At 33.6% G+C, this 22,843-nt stretch overlaps 1 protein-coding gene across 7 annotated transcripts in view; it reads left to right on the top strand.

Annotated features, from left to right (window-relative positions):
* Pde6 (phosphodiesterase 6) overlaps positions 1 to 22,843 on the top strand; it is an 840,004-nt gene that overhangs the window by 799,534 nt on the left and 17,627 nt on the right. For all 7 annotated transcript variants that reach the window (XM_069822899.1, XM_069822895.1, XM_069822898.1 and 4 more), the window contains 5 exons: positions 282 to 387; positions 2,796 to 2,939; positions 7,918 to 8,097; positions 12,045 to 12,198; positions 22,280 to 22,425. In XM_069822899.1, the coding sequence (XP_069679000.1) occupies positions 282 to 387; positions 2,796 to 2,939; positions 7,918 to 8,097; positions 12,045 to 12,198; positions 22,280 to 22,425 (730 nt within the window). The remainder of the gene's footprint in view (positions 1 to 281; positions 388 to 2,795; positions 2,940 to 7,917; positions 8,098 to 12,044; positions 12,199 to 22,279; positions 22,426 to 22,843) is intronic.

The raw sequence follows: 22,843 nt of genomic DNA, 5'->3' as shown, positions 1-22,843 counted from the left end.
ACACGTTGGTATGTTTAATTTGCTGCCTAAGATCCCTTAGTTTAGACATTAGCTCTTAGAATTCGTGTACCAATGCTCCGTTAGTGCTGATTTGAGACCCACTTAAGCTAAATATTTTTCAGCGATTTCCTACAGATGTAAGATGAATGTCAGGTAATTCCATGGCGAATCTTCAGCCTTATCTTGTCAAAATATCTATTGTTATCACAAATTCCTTGATACGAAGCTTGTGCGGCAATCTGCGCTTGGTTTGAATTAAATATTATGTTTGTCTGTTCTAGTTTCACGTTCATCGACTTCGACCTGTCCGACGAGGACACATGTCGAGCCACAGTGCGCATGTTCCTGCAGTGTAACCTCGTCAAGCAGTTCCACATTCCTTATGACGTGAGTGAACCACCTAAATCCATAGAATGGCTGTTGTAAATGAAACCTGTATATGCAGATTATTTTAGTTTATCTACACAAGTTTCCAACTTCAATTTGTTCAACCACATCCCTCTCATTACCACCACCACCACCACCACAACCACAACCACCACCACCACAACCACAACCACCACCACCACCACAATCACAACCACAACCACCACAACCACAACCACAACCACCACCACAACCACCACCACCACCACAACCACCACCACAACCACCACCACCACAACCACAACCACAACCACAACCACAACAACCACCACCACCACCACCATCATCATCATCATCATCATCGTCATATATTAGATACACCTCTAATGCCCAGTTGTACGATTACGGAATAAATCTTGGAATAGCTATTCGTGGATGTGCCTAACTATAGAATAAATGGAGTGTCGTGTTTTATTACGTTTGTTTATTCCAAGATGATCTATTCCATAGTTATCCGAATTGGAACAGAAGTTGGCAGTTGTGGATGGTGTTTTGTTTATAAAGTACATTCACAATACAAGTAATATCAAATACCTTACTATAATGATACCGGACAGCTAGCAGTTCTGCGCGCGAACGAGACGCTGGTGCTGCTACCTAGGCGGCCGGTGTGGCGATACTCGCGAAACAAACTGTAATCAACTGCAATATATATTGTTCCTGGACTAGTTAATAGTTTGTTAAAATAGTTTGTTATAATAGTGTTTTAAAATTGCTTCAAATTGTACTTTCGATTTCCGAGGGATCATAAAACGTGAATCAACAACATTCTTTAGTAGGCCTAATTTCTTCGTCTTTGTGTTGATAGAAAAATACAAATTATATTTTTTATTTAAATGAATAGAAGTTAAAATGTATTGGAAATTTTAAGGTTTTATCAAATTAAGTTTTATTCTTGCCCACATGCCTTTACTAATTAGTACAAGAACCAGATTACTATCAATTTTATCTTTGCAGTTGTCAGCAATGCGTATATAAAGCATTACTGTAAATTCATTCTTAATGTCAGAATTAATTTTGTCTCACTAAACCAAAGAAAAAATATGTAACAATTAATTACGGAAAGTAATATGAAGTATGCAATATTTCTCGTAATATCCAGCTTTGACATAAGATAATAATTTTACATTAAATGCTATTCAACATTTCTTAAGTGTTTCATATATTAGTCCACATTAGTAACTCACGTTTTAAACAATATTCCGATTCTGTTATGTTAATATTTGTATTTGTGGACATAATTCCAAGCCGCTCAGCTAGATGTCAGGTCCGCGATATTTCGCACTCACATCAATGCTGCTAGTATACAGCTGTCCGGTATTATTATAGTAAGGTATTTGCTCCTACCTTCTCATCATACTCATTCTTATTCTGTACTCTTGTTGATTCGTACTATACTCGTTTTCTCACAATGTAACCTAACTTTTCTCCGATTTATCCTTATTGTTTCCGTCCTCTATTTTCTAAATCTTTGTCTCCTTTTTTATTTTTCTCGTATTATACTTATGTTTATCTTTCACTTCATCCTCACACTTCTGCTCCTATTTATCCTTATCCCTCTCATCTTCCCTATTCTTCACTTCCTTCTTCACCCCCGTTTCCGCTATATTTTCACCCTCTGCCTCAAGAACTGCAATGACATCTTAAGACTCCTGATATACCGTACAAAGAACACTACGAACTTGTTGTTGTTTTCTAATGCCAGGCGTTTGACAATAAAGTCATTTGACCTCTTGCACTCCAATATTTTTCAAAGATATTATCATGACCAGCCACTGAAGCACAGATTTTGAGGTGTTCCGAATCCATTTCTTGATTTGAGTTGCACAATGGGCAGTTAGGGGACTGATATATTCCAATTCTATGCAGGTGTTTAGCCAAACAATCATGGCCTGTTGCCAATCTAAATGCAGCTACAGACGATTTTCGTGGTAAATCGGGAATTAACTGTGGATTTCGATGCAGAGAGTTCCATTTTTTCCCTTGGGATTGTGTTATCAAATTTTGTTTGTTGAAGTATAAGTATGTATATTTAATAAATCTCTTCACAGAGTAATACGTAGATTTAGTAACAGGTCTGTAAGTAGCAATGCTGCCCTTCTTTGCTAAAGCATCCGCATTCTCGTTTCCCAGGATTCCACAATGGGATGGTATTCATTGGAATACAATTCTTTTATTGAGTGATATTAATTGAGAGAGCATTTTAGTTATTTCTGCTGATTGAGATGAAGGTGTGTGTTTAGAGACGATTGATAGAATAGCTGCTTTGGAGTCTGACTACGAAGATATATTATATTCTGTCGAAGTAATCAAAGGTTTACATCTATAAACACTTTATTTTTCTGGTCACCGCACGAATTTATTTTCAGGTTCTGTGTCGATGGATACTGAGCGTCAAGAAGAACTACCGCCCCGTCAAGTATCATAATTGGAGACATGCCCTTAACGTTGCTCAAACGATGTTCGCGATGCTGAAGACAGGGAAGATGGAACGCTTCATGACTGACCTGGAGGTGAGATCTTAGTTGCATTCGTAATTTCTGCCACAAAAAAAAAACAATGATGAGAATAACTATATACGTAAAATAATACCGGTTATAATAATTTCTATCATGCATGAGGCCACAGGCTTGAGACAAAAAATACATTGTTTTTTAATCAAGTAGGCCCTCTTCGTTCTCCTTAAAAAAACCGTCCGGAAAAGTTGGTACTCAACACTTTTTTTAAGGGGACTCTTACATTATTTTTTTTAATTTCTAAAATTTTCATCCAAAATTTATGAAATTTAAACTGCACAAACATAATCATCATCATCATCGGCTCAACAACCCATTGATGGTTCTAGCCTTCCTCAGTATTTTATTCCAGCCATCTCTACTTCTGGCCTTGACTGTCCACATTCGTGAACCAATAAAGTTGGCATCTTCGTATACATTATCCTCCTATCTGCTCCTTGGTCTTCCTTTGGATCTGCTTCCTCCAGGATTGGATGTAAAGGCTCTTGTAGCGGGTCTAGTATCGTCCATTCTTACCAGGTGTCCAGTCCACTGCAATCGACTATTTTAATAACCTACTGTTATAATATCTGCCTCCTTAAACAGATCGTATATTTCTTTGTGCGAGATCGTGCGTATTTGCTTGGTTTCCGCACAAAACTATCCGCGGTAAGTGTGAAATTCCACATTCAGTATTCCCAACCTAACACACATAACAATTCCCCTCTTCTTACCGCTTAAGTGACATATTGATTTTACTGCTTTAGGTTCTTAACATATTATTTTTAGAGACGTTCAATATAGTAATAATTATAAACTGGAAACTTACTACTACAATTTCGCCTAAATTGCACTCTTAATTATTGTTTTTAAATATTTGCAAAAAATTAAGTAAACTCTACAACTCCACCAAAGTTACTGCATTCGATTAAGGAAGCCGTGAAAATATCAACAAGATTCCAGATGCCGATGTTATTACTGCAATATGTTATGTAAATAATATTGTTAAAATATTGAAATGAAAAATAAATCGTTACATAACCTTACCGTTTGTTTTAAGTTCGCATTTATAGACTGGGAAAAAAAAAAAAGACAGACGTATATCACGGCCTGCTGGAATATAGTAAACACAGAAAACATTTTAAAGCAACAATGTTGAAGATAGATATTTTTGTTTTCCAAATTTGCCGTCATTGAACAGAAACCAAGATGGAAATTTCATTGCAACTAATTAGAAATTCCTCTTTCAGGTATGTAATAAATGATCTTCGCACAAAATAATGTACGATACACGAGTGGTATGTTTTCTTTCAATTCTCGGAAATTAAAAAGCTCAACTACGTTTCGCTTTTTCAAACTTTTCCTCGAACATGAAAACTTCAACATACCGCTCTTGTAACGCATATTACTATTGTTATATCTAATTTTCCATTCATTATTTATTTTGACGGGTCCATAAATTGCTCTCAAAATTTTCCTTTCGAAGATAGTAAGTCTTCTGGTGTCCTGTTTGTTCATAGTCCAAGTTTCTGAGGCATACGTCCACACCGGCCTAATAAGCGTCTTATATATTCTTATTTTAGTTGAGATGGTTAAGAATTTCGATTCAATATGTTTCAGTAATCCAAAGTAACATTTATTTGTTATAGATATTCTTCCCATAATTTCAAGACTGGTGTCGTTGTCATTATTGATCATGGAGCCAAGCTACATAAAATTTTTTACATATTCAAATTTGTAATTTTCAATTGTAAGATAAGTTGGTTCTTTATTAATAATGCTTCGTTTAAACTGCACAAACGTGCCTACAATAATATCATCTGTACAAAATTATGTGTCATTAGGGCCAATAGTTTTGAAATTATATTTTAAAATTCATTTTTATATTGAAGTCACTAAAAGGCTCTTATCCTCTGATTGAAGTTCTGGCTGATATGTACATACATTTTCAGTTCATATTTGTTCAAAAACTTGAAAGCAGTCATAAGGATAAAATTAATTAGCTTCTTTAGAGCAACTGATTTGATAATCTATTTTGGTTTGTCTTCTAACGAATGTGTTTGCAATAATATTACATTTGTATAGCCTATTTCTGCAATAGATACATTTATTTTATATCAAACTTGCATATTGTAAGTACTCACTTTTTTCCGTAGTAGTATGTAGCTATATATTGAGTGTTTTATGTAGGTAGTAGAGAGAGGAAAAATCTGGGAAGTGGACTAGAGAGAAAGTGGAAGTGAGTGCAAGTAGATGAGTGGTTCATGAAAGCTAACCAATAAAGTGAAAAAATGATAAGTAAATTGAACAAGTGATAGCAAAGTAGTGTTACAAACATTCGAACATTGGAAAATTAAATGGAATATAGATATTTACTGGATAATAGTCAGAGATAAAAACATTTGAAGATAAACAGAAAATTATAGATAAGAATAATGAAAGATAGCAATGTTAGTAGAGGAGGATTAGTAGATTGTAGCCGAGAGTGTTTCTAAACAAGAATAATGTAGATAAGTATTGTATAGTTATCTTCAATGGAATGGAGGGTACATAAAAAAGTGAAGAAGTATGTCACAAAGGATGGAGGCAGGAAATAGTGGATTGAAGCAGAGTTTAATTTTATGTATCAGAAAATATCAGAAAATATTTATTTATTTATTTATTTATTTATTTATTTATTTATTTATTATTTATTCATTTATTTATTTGTTTGTTTGTTTATTTATATATTTATATATGTATATATTTATTTATTTGTTTATTTATTATTTATTCATTTATTTATTTGTTTGTTTGTTTATTTATATATTTATATATGTATATATTTATTTATTTATTTATTATTAATCATTTATTTATTTGTTTGTTTGTTTATTTATATATTTATATATGTATATATTTATTTATTTATTTATTGTTTATTTAATATTTTATTTGTTTGTTTGTTTATTTATATATTTATATATGTATATATTTATTTATTTATTTATTTATTTATTTATTTATTTATTTATTTATTTATTATTTATTCATTTATTTATTTGTTTGTTTTTTATTTATATATTTATATATGTATATATTTATTTATTTATTCATTTATTTGTTTGTTTGTTTATTTATATATTTATATATGTATATATTTATTTATTTATTTATTTATTTATTTATTTATTATTTATTCATTTATTTATTTGTTTGTTTGTTTATTTATATATTTATACATGTATATATTTATTTATTTATTTATTTATTTATTTACTTATTTATTTATTTATTTATTATTTATTCATTTATTTATTTGTTTGTTTGTTTATTTATATATTTATATATGTATATATATATTTATTTATTTATTTGTTTGTTTGTTTGTTTATTTATATATTTATATATGTATATATTTATTTATTTATTTATTTATTTATTATTTATTCATTTATTTGTTTGTTTGTTTATTTATATATTTATATATGTATATATTTATTTATTTATTTCTTTATTTATTTATTTATTATTTATTCATTTATTTATTTGTTTGTTAGTTTATTTATATATTTATATATGTATATATTTATTTATTTATTTATTATTTATTCATTTATTTGTTTGTTTGTTTATTTATAAATTTATATATGTATTTATTTATTTATTTATTTATTTATTTATTTATTTATTTATTCATTTATTCATTTATTTATTTGTTTGTTTGTTTATTTATATATTTATATATGTATATATTTATTTATTTATTTATTTATTTATTTATTTATTTATTTATTTATTTATTTATTTATTTATTTATTATTTATTTATTTATTTATTTATTTATTTATTTATTTATTTATTTATTTATTTATTTATTTATTTCATGTGGTATAGTTAAGATGATATGAGAAGTATATTAGGACATGTGGTGGATCGTATACAGAAATGTGAGGAAAACATGAAAGCAGTATGACGGTAATAAATAAGAATATGGCTTTATTACGAGAACAATTCTACAGAATATATTTTAAGAATGTAACAGAAAATCACACGGGAATTTTACTGGAAGCAAGTAAAGAGATAGGTTTGGAAGTAAATCCCGAAAAGATAAAGTAGCCTATATGATTATGTCTCGTGACGAGAATATTGCACGAAATGGAAATATAAAAATTGGAGATTTATCCTTCGAAGAGGTGGAGAAGTTCAAATATCTTGGAGCAACAGTAACAGATATAAATGATACTCGGGAGGAAATTAAACACAGAATAAATAAGGGAAATGCCTGTTATTATTCGGTTGAGAAGCTTTTATCATCCAGTCTTCTGTCAAAAAATCTGAAAGTTAGAATTTATAAAACAGTTATCTTACCGGTTGTTCTTTATGGTTGTGAAGCTTGGACTCTCACTTTGAGAGAGGAACATAGGTTAAGATTGTTTGAGAATAAGGTGCTTAGGAAAATATTTCGGGCTAAGAGGGATGAAGTTACAGGAGAATGGAGAAAGTTACACAACGCAGAACTGCACGCATTGTATTCTTCACCTGACATAATTATTAGGAACATTAAATCCAGACGTTTGAGATGGGCAGGATATGTAGCACGTATGGACGAATCCAGAAATGCATACAGAGTGTTAGTTGGGAGGCCGGAGGGAAAAAGACCTTTAGGGAGGCCGAGACGTAGGAGGGAAGATAATATTAAAATGGACTTGAGGGAGGTGGGATATGATGATAGAGAATGGATTAATCTTGCTCAGGATAGGGACCAATGGCGGGCTTATGTGAGGGTGGCAATGGACCTCCGGGTTCCTTAAAAGCCAGTAAGTAAGTAATGGAAAATCGCACTCGGTGGTTTAATATTTATCCTCCATGCGTATTAGACGAAAAAAGTCAAGCGCGATTGTCGTCGTTGGATAACATTGTAAGTCTAGCAATAGTTTACGACCACTGGTGCACGAAATTATTTACTCTATAACAGAAATAACGTGAATCTCAGACCGCAGGATTTTAATTGCAGATCCTTGGCCTGCTAGTGGCTTGCCTATGCCACGATTTGGATCATCGTGGCACCAACAACGCCTTCCAGACCAAGACTGAGTCGCCCCTGGCCATCCTCTACTCCACCAGCACGATGGAGCACCACCATTTCGACCAGTGCGTGATGATCCTCAACAGCGAGGGGAACAACATCTTCCAGGTGAACCACGGGTTTAGGGCTTTCGTCACCGTTATGAGTTGCCACGAACAACTCGTAACGAGTTGTGACTACTTTTTATTCTTACACTAAATTACGAGTGTTTTTCAATTCAATTTAAAGTAGATGTATATTCAGATTTGTTGTTTTGTGTCTGCAAGGTCCCAAATTTTCGATTATGGAATGATAAAAATAGCGTAAGAAAGGCCTAGTAGATAAATTGTGAGGAGCAGTTGCGAAAGAATGAATGCATTTTATAAAAGCAACTACTCGTCACTGGAACTCTCTGGTGCCTGAAGTCAAGGGCTGCCAAACCTTGAAATCTTTTAAATCTAAATTAGAAAATTGCCTTATGACAAATTACCAAACTATCTTACTATTATGACGAGTGTTGCATGTTTCCACGTATTTACTACATTTAGATATTTTAGTGATATTTACATTACATTTTTAATCATCTGTCACATCATTTTTCCTTACATTGCCCACCATGTGAGAACTCGTCTTACATATAATAATTTTACCTTTTTTGTACGAGTACTTAAAAGTAATGTTTATCATATGCTCTATACTTCACTATATTTTATAATAATAATAATAATAATAATAATAATAATAATAATAATAATAATAATAATAAGCAGGGAGATGCACTATCACCTTTACCTTTTAACTTCGCTCTAGAATATGCCATTAGGAAAGTTCAGGATAACAGGCAGGGTTTCGAATTGAACGGGTTACATCAGCTTCTTGTCTATGCGGATGACGTGAATATGTTAGGAAAAAATCCACAAACAATTAGGGAAAACGCGGAAATTCTTGTTGAAGCAAGTAGAGAGATAGGGTTGGAAGTAAATCCCGAAAAGACTAAGTATATGATTATGTCTCGTGACCAGAATATTGTACGAAATGGAAATATAAAAATTGGAGATTTATCCTTCGAAGAGGTGGGAAAATTCAAATATCTTGGAGCAACAGCAACAAATATAAATGACACTCGGGAGGAAATTAAATGCAGAATAAATATTGGAAATGCCTGTTATTATTCGGTTGAGAAGCTTTTGTCATCTAGTCTTCTGTCAAAAAGTCTGAAAGTTAGAATTTATAAAACAATTATATTACCGGTTGTTCTTTATGGTTGTGAAACTTGGACTCTCACTTTGAGAGAGGAACAAAGATTAAGGGTGTTTGAGAATAAGGATCTTGGGAAAATATTTGGGGCTAAGAGGGATGAAGTTACAGGAGAATGGAGAAAGTTACACAACACAGAACTGCACGCATTGTATACTTCACCTGACATAATTAGGAACATAAAATCCAGACGTTTGAGATGGGCAGGGCATGTAGCACGTATGGGTGAATCCAGAAATGCATATAGAGTGTTAGTTGGGAGGCCAGAGGGAAAAAGACCTTTGGGGAGGCCGAGACGTAGATGGGAAGATAATATTAAAATGGATTTGAGGGAGGTAGGATATGATGGTAGAGACTGGATTAATCTTGCACAGGATAGGGACAAATGGCGGGCTTATGTGAGGGCGGCAATGAACCTACGGGTTCCTTAAAAGCCAGTAAGTAAGTAATAATAATAGACATCACAGAATCAGGTCCATGATTGCCGAAGCCTTGAGGAAGAAAGGTCTCACTGTGCACGAAGAAGTCCATGGCATCTCTCAAGAGGGATCCTGTCGGCGAATTGACATGCTTGCCATTCCACCAGGCTCTACATCCGCCTACATTATCAGGTTCGAGGCACAGGAACAACAGCCCGCTGACGTCCACGCAGAAAAATGCAGAATTTATGAGCCCACAGTTCCATTCTATTTGGAGAAATATCACCTCACCTCCAGTGAAGTAGTTGGGCTAATGGTTGGCGCTAGGGGCACAATACCTCGCCTCTTTGCCAGTTTCTGCAAGAAGTTCCAGCTGAACAACGACTTCATTCGTGATGTTTCCCTTGCCGCTATCAGAGGATCACTTGCCATTTTAAAATACCACCTGTACTTTGTTTCCTAAAAAGGAAGAACTTTTGCTCGAACGTCTAATCCGTTTGTTTATTACGTTTAGGCCTCTTATATATATGCTATTATAATTCCTGTACTTAATTTCCCTTTCTTGTTTGTTCCCTACTTTTCCCTTTTGTGGTCTGTTTTTGTTTTCGCTCTATGCTTTGTCCAATGAGGCAGTCCGGTTATTGGGAAAGCTGAAAGAGTGTCTTTCTTTATATCTATACTAATAATAAATCTGTAGCCGAAATTTTTCTGGCAATTTTCGATTTTACAAAAATAATTGGTCCTAACATACATAATTAACTACCCTGAAACCGAAAATCGCTTTTTTGAAATTTTTGTTTGTCTGTCTGTCTGTATGTTTGTTACCTTTTCACGCGATAATGGATGAACGGATTTCGATGAAAATTGGAATATAAATTAAGTTCGTTGTAACTTAGATTTTAGGCTATATGGCATTCAAAATACATTATTTAAAAGGGGTGTTATAAGGGGGCCTGAATTAAATAAATCGAAATATCTCGCTTATTATTGATTTTTGTGAAAAATGTTAAATAGCAAAAGTTTATTTAAAAATAATTTGCGATAAGTCTTATTCCTTGAAAAATTTTGATAGGACTGATATTTAATGAGATAAATGAGTTTTAAAATTAAAATAACTGCCATCTAAGGCCGTGTAATGAATTAAAAAACAAATGACTTCGTCTATAAGGGGCCTTGGACAGCAACAATCGAAAGCTATGAAAGATATCCTACAGAGAATGTTTCTGTGTTTGTATGAAGTAATATCGGAAGCTAAATTAACCGATTTGTATAATTAATTATTATTTAACCATTGGAAAGTGCAGTTTCTCTAGATGGACATAATGCTATAATGTTATTACAGTAACTTCTGATATAATATAATATAATATAATATGCAATGTAATATTATATAATATAATTTAAGTTATTTGAAGGGTTCAGAACCATAGTGGGCCAAGCGCCATTTACTGAATACGTAGAAAACAAGGGTTAAAATTAAGTTATTACCATAATTCAATGGAAACCTATAACAAGTAAGATAAAGTATACACATTAAATCTAAATGATGTCAATCTTCATTAAGCTATGGTTGCATGTAATAAAAATTAAGAAACATGTTAAAGGAATTGTCATTGCACCAAATGAGTGTCTGTGGACCAAAATGATCGCATTTTAATTATTTGGATGCAATTTAAATTAAGTAACATATTAAACGATTTATCCCTCTATCAAACACGAATGTTCCCTGGATCTAACGTCCTATTTTAATTATGTAATTACTTTATATTTATTTCTAAGGGGTGCAGCGGAGCGCACGGGTACGGCTAGTATAATAATAATAATAATGTGTCTAAAAATGTATTCTTAATTTTAAAATGGTTTTCCAGAGCCATCTGCTATTTCAGCACGATGTTGTCAATGTATGTACACTAGCATTTAAAGATACCTGGCCCTACTAATCGATAGTGATCAATAGTTGAACAGTCTGTGTAGTAGTACATAAATGTACCCGCATTATACAAATCAGATTTTAATCCTCCTCTAAATATTGTAAAAAAAATCATTAGGTTTAGCCGCAGTCTACTGATACAGTAAGTATGAAAATAATTTATACTTAATCCACATCATTTTTTCAAATACATTTTTACCCGTCCCATATATAGTGTCACCTATTGAGAGCTAGCGGCACTATTTCAAAGTTAGTCAAGTACTTATATCTTTGGTTCTGACTTATCCCGTGGTTAGAAAGTTCGCTTACATGATCAGATAATCGTAGCTCAGTTAGTGATAAAGAGTAATCTTGTGTCACTGCATGTTTAATAATTGGTGAACTATTTAAAGTTTGATATATGATGAAGGATGTGTTGTATGTAAATTAACTTGTATCTCGGAAGCCTACAATCATGTTTGTTTGTGCAGTCTCTATCGACAGAGGACTACCGCTCCGTGATGAAGACTGTTGAGAGCGCCATCATCTCCACAGACCTGGCCATGTACTTCAAGAAGAAGGATAGCTTCATGGAACTGGTCGACGAAGGGGAATTCGACTGGCAGAGCGAGGGAAAGAAAGAGCGTAAGTTGGTACTTTCATTCTGAGAAAGATGACTAGAATCTTCAACAAGTTCTACCAGTAAACCCTAGAGTATGAAAGAACGCCAAACGAATTATCTTTGCACCAAAAACGGATGCTCCCTGGACCAAATTATCGTATTTTGTAATTGTTTGAATACAACAGAAGCCAGGAGTCTTGCTAAACACGTTATTGCTAAAGCACTACGAAATGGCGTTCCTGTGCTTATCAATTTCCAAAGTTAATTTTTCATGTGAAAAATAATAATAAAATATGAATGCCAAGGAGGTGACTTAGTTATAACACAGTCTACTATATACAGTCGCGAAGCTTGACGTGATTTTTTTAAATCTCGTGATAAAGCGCTCCAAGCGGTTAGCAACTAGAAACAATAGACTGTTCACGGTCGACTTTGGACTGTGTCGTATTTCCATCGAGTGCTAGCTCGTTGAGTATTTCACATTGATGCTTATAAAACGTTCGTTATTGGTTGTAATGAAAATGTTAATGGCTAAAATATAATAATTGGAATAATAATATTTTACTAGAGACGTAGAAAAATTAAGTTTGTTTTAATGAAATTTATTGATCACGTTTTATTTTCAATTCTGGTGGGATTATTATTGCTTAGGCCTACTTTTTTTTTTTTTCAAAGGATATGTTTTTAATTATAGCTGTTAATTTTGTTGTTATTTTTATTTGTTACTTTACTAGAGACGTAAAAAAAGTCTGTTACAATAAAATTTATTGATCACGTTTTATTTCCAATTCTGGTGTGATTATTATTGCTTAACCTCATCCCACTTTGTTAACTACGTAAGCCTACACTACAAGTACCGGTACACGTAAGTTACTCCATCAATTCATATTTCATTATTATTGTTGTAAAGGGAAATGCAAATTAATATTTATCGGTTTCATAGTTAATTATCGCTATAATCTTGAATGAGTGAAGCGATTATAGTAAATTTTAGTTCGTTTTGCACAAACAAAAATAATACTAACCTATTTCTTGCAGGTATCTTCGAGTTTATGGTGGAATTTAATATACTTTATTAAAATAATAAATTAACTTTATGCATTTAATATTTCAATAATGGAAGGAAGATGTTAATTTTAACAAAAGAACACAACGAAAGTGTAACATATTTTGTCGTCTACTAGGAGAGAGATCTGCGATGATGAGGCGATAGTACCGATCCTAGTGGTGGGCAACTACCCATGTTTACATTTTTACTACATATTGAGCTTCGCGACTGTATATAGTAGACTGTGGTTATAATGTAGCAAGTGTCCCAACGCGCAAGAAAATACGGAGCTAAATCGAAAACAAACGATGCACATGTTTATATGAAATGTTTGTAAATTAATGTGCAACATTTTAAGGACATATTTCTTGGTCAATTATAAATAGATTTACCCAATATCATTAATAAAAATTGTAATACACAAGCTTAAAGTTGGAAATTTTGGCGACGATTTCTTTGACAATAAATGTTATGAATATTAAATAAATAATAAGTTATCACAAGATACATATGCTTATTATGACATTAACAAAACCCTGCCATTATCTCTACTTGGAAATAACATGCAAAAGTTAAAAATAATAACAAAAGAGTAGGTCTTCATAAGCTTCCAGTAACTTGTTACAACATTAATTAAGAGCACAAAACCATTAAAAAACGTAGTGAAGAGATGAATATTTTATGTAGTTAATGACGGTTTCGATAGGCGCGTCTATGCTTAAGTGCTTGAACGCTTGTCTTAAATGCAGGCTGTTCGAGTTCTATCCCCGGCAAGGTCGTGGTGGAATTTTTGGTGGAAAAGCCTAACGTTGCATAGGGTCTTTTCCCGGGGTACACCCGTTTCCCTCTATTACTCCATCAACATTTTCCACATCTCCTTCATTTTATCTATCATCAGCAATCGTATGGGGCGAAGTCTTAGGGGTAATACGGGTTTCGTCCACACCTGTGGAGTAACGGTTAGCGCGTCTGGCCGCGAACCCAAGTTCGATTCTCGGTCGGGGCAAGTTACCTGGTTGAGGATTTTTCCTGGGTTTTCTCTCAACCCAATATGAGCAAAATCTGGGTAACTTTCGGTGCTGGACTCCGGAATCATTTCACCGGCATTATCACCTTCATCTCATTCAGATGCTAAATAACCTAAGATGTTGATAAAGCGTCTTAAAATAACCTACTAAAAAATACGGGTTTCTGATGCTTATACAGGAAGGATTTAGGGTTTCGAGCCGCTATATCAGGGGATGAGGCAGGATGGATCATATGTCAGCGTTGGATTCACGAATGTCATCCTGGCCACTGGTCAGACAATTGGTAACAGCAGAAGAATAGGAAGAAAATGTGTTACTTTCACGCTCATTATTATTGTATAACTCCAAATACAAAATTGAATAAGTAAGTAATTGCTAGGACAAAGATCCGGGCTGTAGGATGGATGTTGAAACACGTCCCAGCGGAACTTCTGCTGAAGATCTGTTGTGAACCGAGCCGTATGCGATAGAGCGATTGCTAGTTTCTTACACTTCAAGAAATTCCTGTCCGGTCAGTATTTTCACAGTGACAGAGAGGTGCAGACGGCTGTCACACACTGGTTCCGATCCCAGGCGGCTGACTTCTACGACAAAGGGATACAAAAGTTGATGCTACGGTATGACAAATGTCTCAGTTCCGGCGGGGAATATGTTGAAAAATATCTCAACAATTGCTGTAGAACTATAAATGATTGGAATGACCTACCTGCAGCGCTCTTTGAGGGCTGTCCTTCCTTAAGGAGATTCAAGAATAATTTAAAACGTTGTGTAAACAGTGTAAATTAAGATTAAGGTGACATTTATATTTTAAGGTGACATGTATTTATTTAGCTTGAAAGTTACTCCCTTGGTTTGAATTGTAAGTTTAGTTAAAATGTAGTTCTGTTTATAAGTATGAATAAGGATGTAATTGTATGTCTTATTTGAATTGTTGTATCAGTGAAGCGAGGTGAGTCAGTGAAGTTATGGTTTTACAGTGCAGTGAATAGTTCCGATCAGTGATAATTTATAGTGTCAATGAAATGTGCTCTATAGTGTCAGTGAAATGTGTCATAGTGCCAGTGCAGTGAGTGAAATGAGAGTAAAGTGAAAGATTATTATCCGTACCAATATGAAACTTATGTAGGGCCTAAACATAGGCTATGTAGGTTGTAATGTAAAATTAGGTTCACTTATTAATTAGGTTATTTTATGTATTATTAATTGTAATTATTGTGTATAATTTTATTGTGTATATACAGTAATTGTATTGTGTATCTAATTGTATTGTGTATTGTATTGTTGTATTGTAATTTTATTGTGTGTTGTTTATATTGTTTGCACCACTGCCATCGGGTTCTTGTCCACTTGCAGTGAAAATAAATACACACATCTGTTCCAATAAATCTTTCCTGAAATTGTGTTTTCTTTCTCTAAACGGCCCCAAGGAAACTTACTTTCAGCATGAGTCTCGTATTATATATTAAAAATATATATTTTAATCGATATTAGTCCTAAGAAATAAAACAGAGTGATAGATTTTGTAAGGATTGAAATTCAATTTAACACCAGAAAGAAAAATTAACGAACTAAAACATATTGAAACTGCTTTATAGACGGATTTCACTGAGATTAAATGGTTAAATCTCTTTCATGTGGATTGGATGTCATTAAGAAATTAAACTGTTACGTCGCATTGTTGCAACAATTTAATTTTAACCCGCACGATTTTCTGTCTGTGTGTTTTGCCTCGTTGCACTCAATCAACGCCCCCTGCTAACTTATCACTGTTTCTGCGTTCCACATTAGTTCTCATAGTTCAAATGAAGATAATTAACAACGCAATCTGTAACCAGAGCTAATTGAACGTTCCGACGGGAACCCGATTACCATCGACTGCTGGGTTTGAGAGGCCATTAAACCTCTACATTGCGAGATGAACTGATCGATCTAGTTGGCTCTAATTTATTGCAGATAGACACACATTTCTCCGTGATATGAACTACGCGTAGCATATGATGGCATCATGTAGGAATGGAAGATTTTTATTAACGTCTTTTTATCACTAATTTAACTACGCTTCATCAACTGCTCATTTAACTACGCTTCATCACTTTGTTATCTGGAATTGGTAGGGTTGGTTACAGCGGTATGGTATTTTGAAGGAATGAATTCAAGGATTTCTCAATGGGACTACTCTAAATTTGCCTTACACTTTTGGAACACCTCGAAAAAATAAATAATGTACCAATAATTAGTGCTGTCGATCATCAAAATATTTCAATGATTAACTATTTAAATTTAATCGATTAAGCGATAGATTAATCGAGTTTTGATTGAGTTGAAAAAAATGTTTTAATATACTGTCATACAGAATTTTGTTAAATTTAACTTGTGTTCGGTGATAAGCATAAGTATTAAATGTTGTAAATCTGTATAGTATATTGTATCGTTATATTACAAAACAACTATTTTAATTATTTACTAACATATTTATTATGAGGCTTTTAATTTATTGTGTCAATTTCTCCGGGAATTTTTGAGACAAACATAAATAACAAAAGTATGAAGACTCACCTAGTTAATACTGCTTCATCCATGATTTTAAACATGTGAGTGCATTCACATGCTCCGAATTTAGTGCCGCTCTACGTTTAGTAACAATGTTTCCTGCATCACTAAACACGAAAAAACTTTTTTTCTGTCAAGCACTTCTCCACGATCGTTCAATTTATATTCAAACGTTTCACCGTGTTTACCTCTCAAATTCTCTTATGACATAATGGAGTTTACACTTTTCACAGACCACACAAAACTGATTTTTTTTTTTCCTTATCAAACTAAACACACAACCTTCATATACAAACTCAATACAGAAACTGCAACTCCTTCAAAAGTACAGCGGTCGAAACAGAAAACTGGTCCCTATTGTAATCCGAATTACCAGATTTTTAAAAAAGAAGAAGAAAGTTACGTTCTCACTTGCACACAGTGTAGACATGGCTATTTTATAAGGAATGAGGGGGACGAATCCCAGAAAAGTATGTATTTCATATGCTAGGAAGATGAGCTGACAACAAGGTGGAAGTTTTCTTGGAAAACCATGAAACTTAATAAGGGTTTCGCAATGTGTTTCAACTTTCAATAGAGGTAGACTAGGTCACTGTCCTCATATCTCCATCTCTTTCTGAAGTGTTTGTGCAAAGATTTTCCCTACGCTGCCTGGTTTACAGTTAGAAAATAACAGTCCTATTGTTCTTTTAAGTAAGCATTTTCCGAGAGAGAAATAGTGTCGGAATTTTTAGTATGAGTTTGTATTAACAAAATTATAATTAACATCAACTACAACCGATTAATTTTAATCGGCTCAATTATTCGATAAAATATTTTTGATCGATTAATCTTACAACAGAAATTGATCGATTAATCAATTACATTAATCCATTAAATCCCACAACACTACCAATAATGCAATAATCCCAAGAGAGATTGGAATCTACACTAGAGTGCAGTTTCGGAGCAAGAGAAATTGCATATAACTTAGCAAGAACTATTAAGATAAACTAGATCATTCATAGGCCTATAACCACGCCTATAGCTTACTTAAGTAACTGTTTATAAATTTGTTATCCTCAGAAATTACATTCACTCATTCATATTTTAAGAATAATACATTTAGGATCTTAGACATTAGGATATAATCGGTTAGGGAAGAAGTGCTGAGTCATATCGCAGTCAGTTATCTTCGCTTCAAAAGCGGAATAGGCCTAATTAACATTTTTTTGTCAAAAATCTGTTCATTACCAAAACACTTTATTTATTGATAGTTTTATGTTCATAATATTAAATAACTTACAAAATTGAAGCGCTCGATGCAATAACAGATTAACTCTATTTAAGTCGTTATCTCGGCGATGGCATTTTCATAATCTTTCATGTCTTCTCTATCGACTATAAAAGTTGTATTTTATTTCGTTGACTCTAAATGGCAGGAGAGTTCATTATGTGAAGTGCTGTGTTAAGGCGAAAGGTTCAAAATGTTCCATATAAAAATAAGTTATACTCATGTTTAGTACATCAGGATCTTTGGCAGCATCATATAATTACAATACCGTTTTACAACCATTCACTTCTTCAGTAGGTTATAATATATACCACCAAAGGAAGGACTTAATATAAAAAATCTTCCTCGTCTTGGCATAAAATTACCAAAGAAAAATAATATTATTTCATTATTGTAATTGTTGAAATCAGAAAATGCATGTTCTCTTCAAAATATTTTGGATTCTGAACCAGTGCTGGATGAAAATCATCCTGAAAGTGAAATTTACGATCATGAATAAGGATATTTCACAGTACAGACCCTAGTAGAAGAGTTTTCATCTGTAGCACAGTTTCAAAATTTATTTTGTTAATATACCTTCTGTTTTTCTTATTATAAATTTAAAACAAAACGTTATTTTGTTTGTACACTATATTTCCATAAAAATTTAAGGGCTTATCGGCTAAAAAAATTCGTATTGTGTATTATTTTGATATACTGAATTTTCAATGTACTATTATTTCTTATTATTCATTCAATAAAGTTCGTGTATGTTAGTGAAACAACATGTTTCTACTGGTTTATGCCTAGGTACACTAATTTAAGAAGTCTCAGACTTTGTATGCAACAACGACTTAAGTTTTCAATACTTTATATACAAATATTTAAAAAGGAGTTGTATTTAAAGTATAACTGATAAGGTGTTGGATTTGAATAATTTATACTCTAAAATCTATATATATAATTTGAACTGGTAATGGAAATTACGGGAAAACGGCTAAATGAATTTTAATAAATGATCCCTCATTTTGAAGCTTGGAACCCAAAGCCTTTCAGAAAAATAGTAGTTTTCAGTGAAATGTTAATTTTCCTACATTATTTTCCTACTTTCCAAAATTCATCTGTCGTCTGTTTTGAAAAATAATGACTTTTCAGAATAAAACAAAACACAAACACACTAAAATAACAATAGGCTATTACACGAAGGCCATGACCTGCAGGATTGCTGACATATTTAGAGTTCAAATTCAATTCAGTTAAATTAATTAATTTGGGTTTATTACTGAATTAAATCGATCCAGAAATAAATATAATTGGTTATTAAAAACTTCAAGACTTACTACAAATAAATTTACAGGTCTGATTCTGGGTGGTTTGATGACATTATTACCATTAGAAATGAAAAATTATTATAGTTAATGCCATGATGTGACTATTTTTCATTAATTAAACATATTAATGCTACATTGATGATATGAAAGTACGTTTCGGTGTTATGTAAGTAGATGTAGAGAATATCTTAAATTAGATCTTCATTTCTATAATTTACTGAGTGGCGGCTATTATATATATATATATATATATATATATATATATATATATATATATATATATACAGGGTGTATCAAAAATACTTGTACAAACTTCAGGCATGGGTTCCTTACACCAAAAGAAGGAAAAAAGTTCATATGAACATATGTCCCATAATCCTTTGTTTCCCCATTATTCATTTATTACTAAAAGTTTGCGTTTAACGGCCTTCGAGGTCCAACCTCAAAATTTCATTTCTTTGTGCACTTATTCATAGAAGGCTGTGACTCGTTGTATCAGAAATGGACTGCAGATGGCGAAGTGTTGCCATGGAGACTTGTTTACATATGTCATTTGTCATTAGTCTGTCTTCAACGTTGCAATTGTGAACGTGGAGTGAGTTAACGTGTTTCGTTCAACCATGGCAGAGCGATATTCATTTCGTGAGCAGGCTGACATCATTTTTATGTATGGTCGCGCGAATGGTAATGGACGCGAGGCTGTACGGCTGTATCAGATGGCGTTTCCAGACCGAAGACAACCGAATCATCAAATCTTTGTTGCTGTGTATCGTCGCGTTGCTGAGACAGGAACCGTTGCACCACAGACTGGTGATCGAGGAAGACCAAGAGTTGTTCGTACGCCGAACCTCGAAGAAGACATTTTACACTGTGTCGAAGACGATCCAGGTATCAGTACAAGACAATTGGCTGTGGCAACTGGTACATCACACAGTACAGCATGGAGGGTACTTCACGAGCAGCTCTTGTATCAGCAACGTGTGCAGGGCCTTTCGCCTGCCGATTATCCACCACGGGAGAACTTTTGCCGATTGTTTCTAGCACAAATAGTCAATCCATTGTTTGTCTCATCAGTTTTGTTTACAGACGAGGCAACGTTTGGGAGAGATGGAATTACCAATTTCCACAATGAACACGTATGGGCAGATCGTAATCCTCGTGCTGTATTTCAGGCTAGACATCAGCAACAATTTAGGATTAATGTGTGGGCTGGAATTGTAGGTGACTGTCTGGTAGGTCCATACGTTCTACCAGCACGTCTTACAGGTGCTATCTACAGGGACTTTATCCAAAACACTCTTCCAGAATTACTGCACGAAGATGTGCCTCTGAACATAAGACAAAACATGTGGTTCATTCATGATGGGGCTCCAGCACATTTTAGTCACCTTGTTCGAGATACACTGACTGGTGTATACCATGACAGATGGATAGGCAGAGGAGGACTAGTTCAATGGCCAGCACGTCCTTCCGACTTCATTTCTTTGGATTTTTATCTTTGGGGGCACCTTAAACAATTGGTTTATGGAGCAGACATCCCGGATCAAGAAACTCTTCATCGACGTGTCATGGAAGCCTGCGAAACCATTCGACATCATCCCGGAGTATTTGAAAGGATGCGACAGTCCATGATTCGACGAGTGCATGCATGTCTAGAAGCAAGAGGAGGACATTTCGAGCATTGGTTATGAGTTTTGTGTGTTGGCACATTATAAGTGTACCAATGTGTTGAACAGTTCCTAACGGGGAAACAAAGGATTATGGGACATATGTTCATATGAACTTTTTTCCTTCTTTTGGTGTAAGGAACCCATGCCTGAAGTTTGTACGCGTATTTTTGATACACCCTGTATATATATATGTGTATATATATATATATATATATATATATATATATATATATATATATATATATATATATATATATATATATATAAAACTACAAAACTTATGTAAGATAATATTTTTATAGTTATTAATCAAATGGGGTTGGGATATTTATATGCGTCATTCTCTTCAGTATTGGCTCGAGAGAGCGCAAAAATTACAGTTCCTAAGCAAAGACCAAAAGGTATTACTCACTGATAAAATAAGAGGCCTACAAAATTTTGTAATCTCCCGATCATTCAGGAAGTTCTCTTAGCAGGATAAAATGATTTTACCCTCTACATTTCAAGCTCTCCATGCAGCAGCTATACCAAAATGCTATGTCTACTGTTCGAAAACATGGCAAACCTGACTTTTTTTTTTAACTTTCACCTACAATCCACAATGACTTGAAATAGCTATTGCTTTACTTCCACATGAAAACCTCACTGTTCGTCCTGACATTGTTACTTGCGCTTTCGCGTTGAAACTCAAAAACTGAAGGTGAATAGGTTCAAGAAAAGGTATTTGGCATAAAAAACCATTCAGAGGGAGTATATTTCATTATTATGGAAGCAAATAACTTTCAAAATATCTGTTATTCTTCATTGAAAATAAATCTGAAAAATTTTTATTTGAACGTCTAATGAACTAAGTTTGCAGCATTTGCTGCACAAGCCACTAGTATTATATAAAACAAAAGATACGAGTGTATGTACTAATAAAATTTCTACATTTTTATAAAACTTTGACATTGTTTTTCTCAAAATTTGGGTTTTCAATTAAACTGTTATTGCACCCAGAGCCTTAATTTCACTTTGTTGAAAATATGAAGTTGACATAGAAACAATTCGTAATACTGAACGATATATGTTAGACCTATCTCTTTTACATGAACCAAAATATAATACAAAATATGGACAAATTCATTCTTCATGGACCAAGATTATAGAATCCGTTTATTAAAAAGAACACCAGATTTAAATGTTGTGAATAATATGTAATAAAATATTTCCTCGCTGTTTGCAGTACTGTGCGGCATGATGATGACGGCATGTGACGTGAGCGCAATAGCAAAGCCATGGGAAGTTCAACACAAGGTGGCGAAACTGGTAGCTGACGAATTTTTCGACCAAGGAGATTTGGAGAAGTTACAACTTAATCAACAACCAGTGGTAAGATATTCAGTTAATTATTCGGTACTTCAAACAGGAGAAAAATAGTGTTAAGCGTTGTTTCACAAATGTTTCTAGTAGCTTCTCTTCACTTCGTCGTATTGTCCATGTTTCTGCCCCATACAATGCCACACTCCACACAAAGTACTTCACTAGTCTCTTCCATAGTTCATTTTCAGAGGTCCGCAGAAGATGCTCCTTTTTCTATTAAAAGCTTCCTTTGCCATTGCTATCTCCTTTTGACTTCCTGGCTGCAGCTTATGTTAAGGCTGGTTCACAATAAACCGGAAACGAGAATCGGAACGAAAACGAAAACGGTAAAATTGTTAAATTTAAATGTGAGTATTCACAATTAATGAAAAGCTTGCCGGAGCCCGGGATCGGGAAAGGAGAGTTGGCCAAGTTTCAACTTTGGCTA

Source organism: Periplaneta americana, chromosome 4, assembly GCF_040183065.1.
Source record: "Periplaneta americana isolate PAMFEO1 chromosome 4, P.americana_PAMFEO1_priV1, whole genome shotgun sequence".
In the NCBI taxonomy this organism is placed as follows: Eukaryota; Metazoa; Arthropoda; class Insecta; order Blattodea; family Blattidae; genus Periplaneta; species Periplaneta americana.
This window is presented reverse-complemented; position numbering and strand designations above follow the sequence as displayed.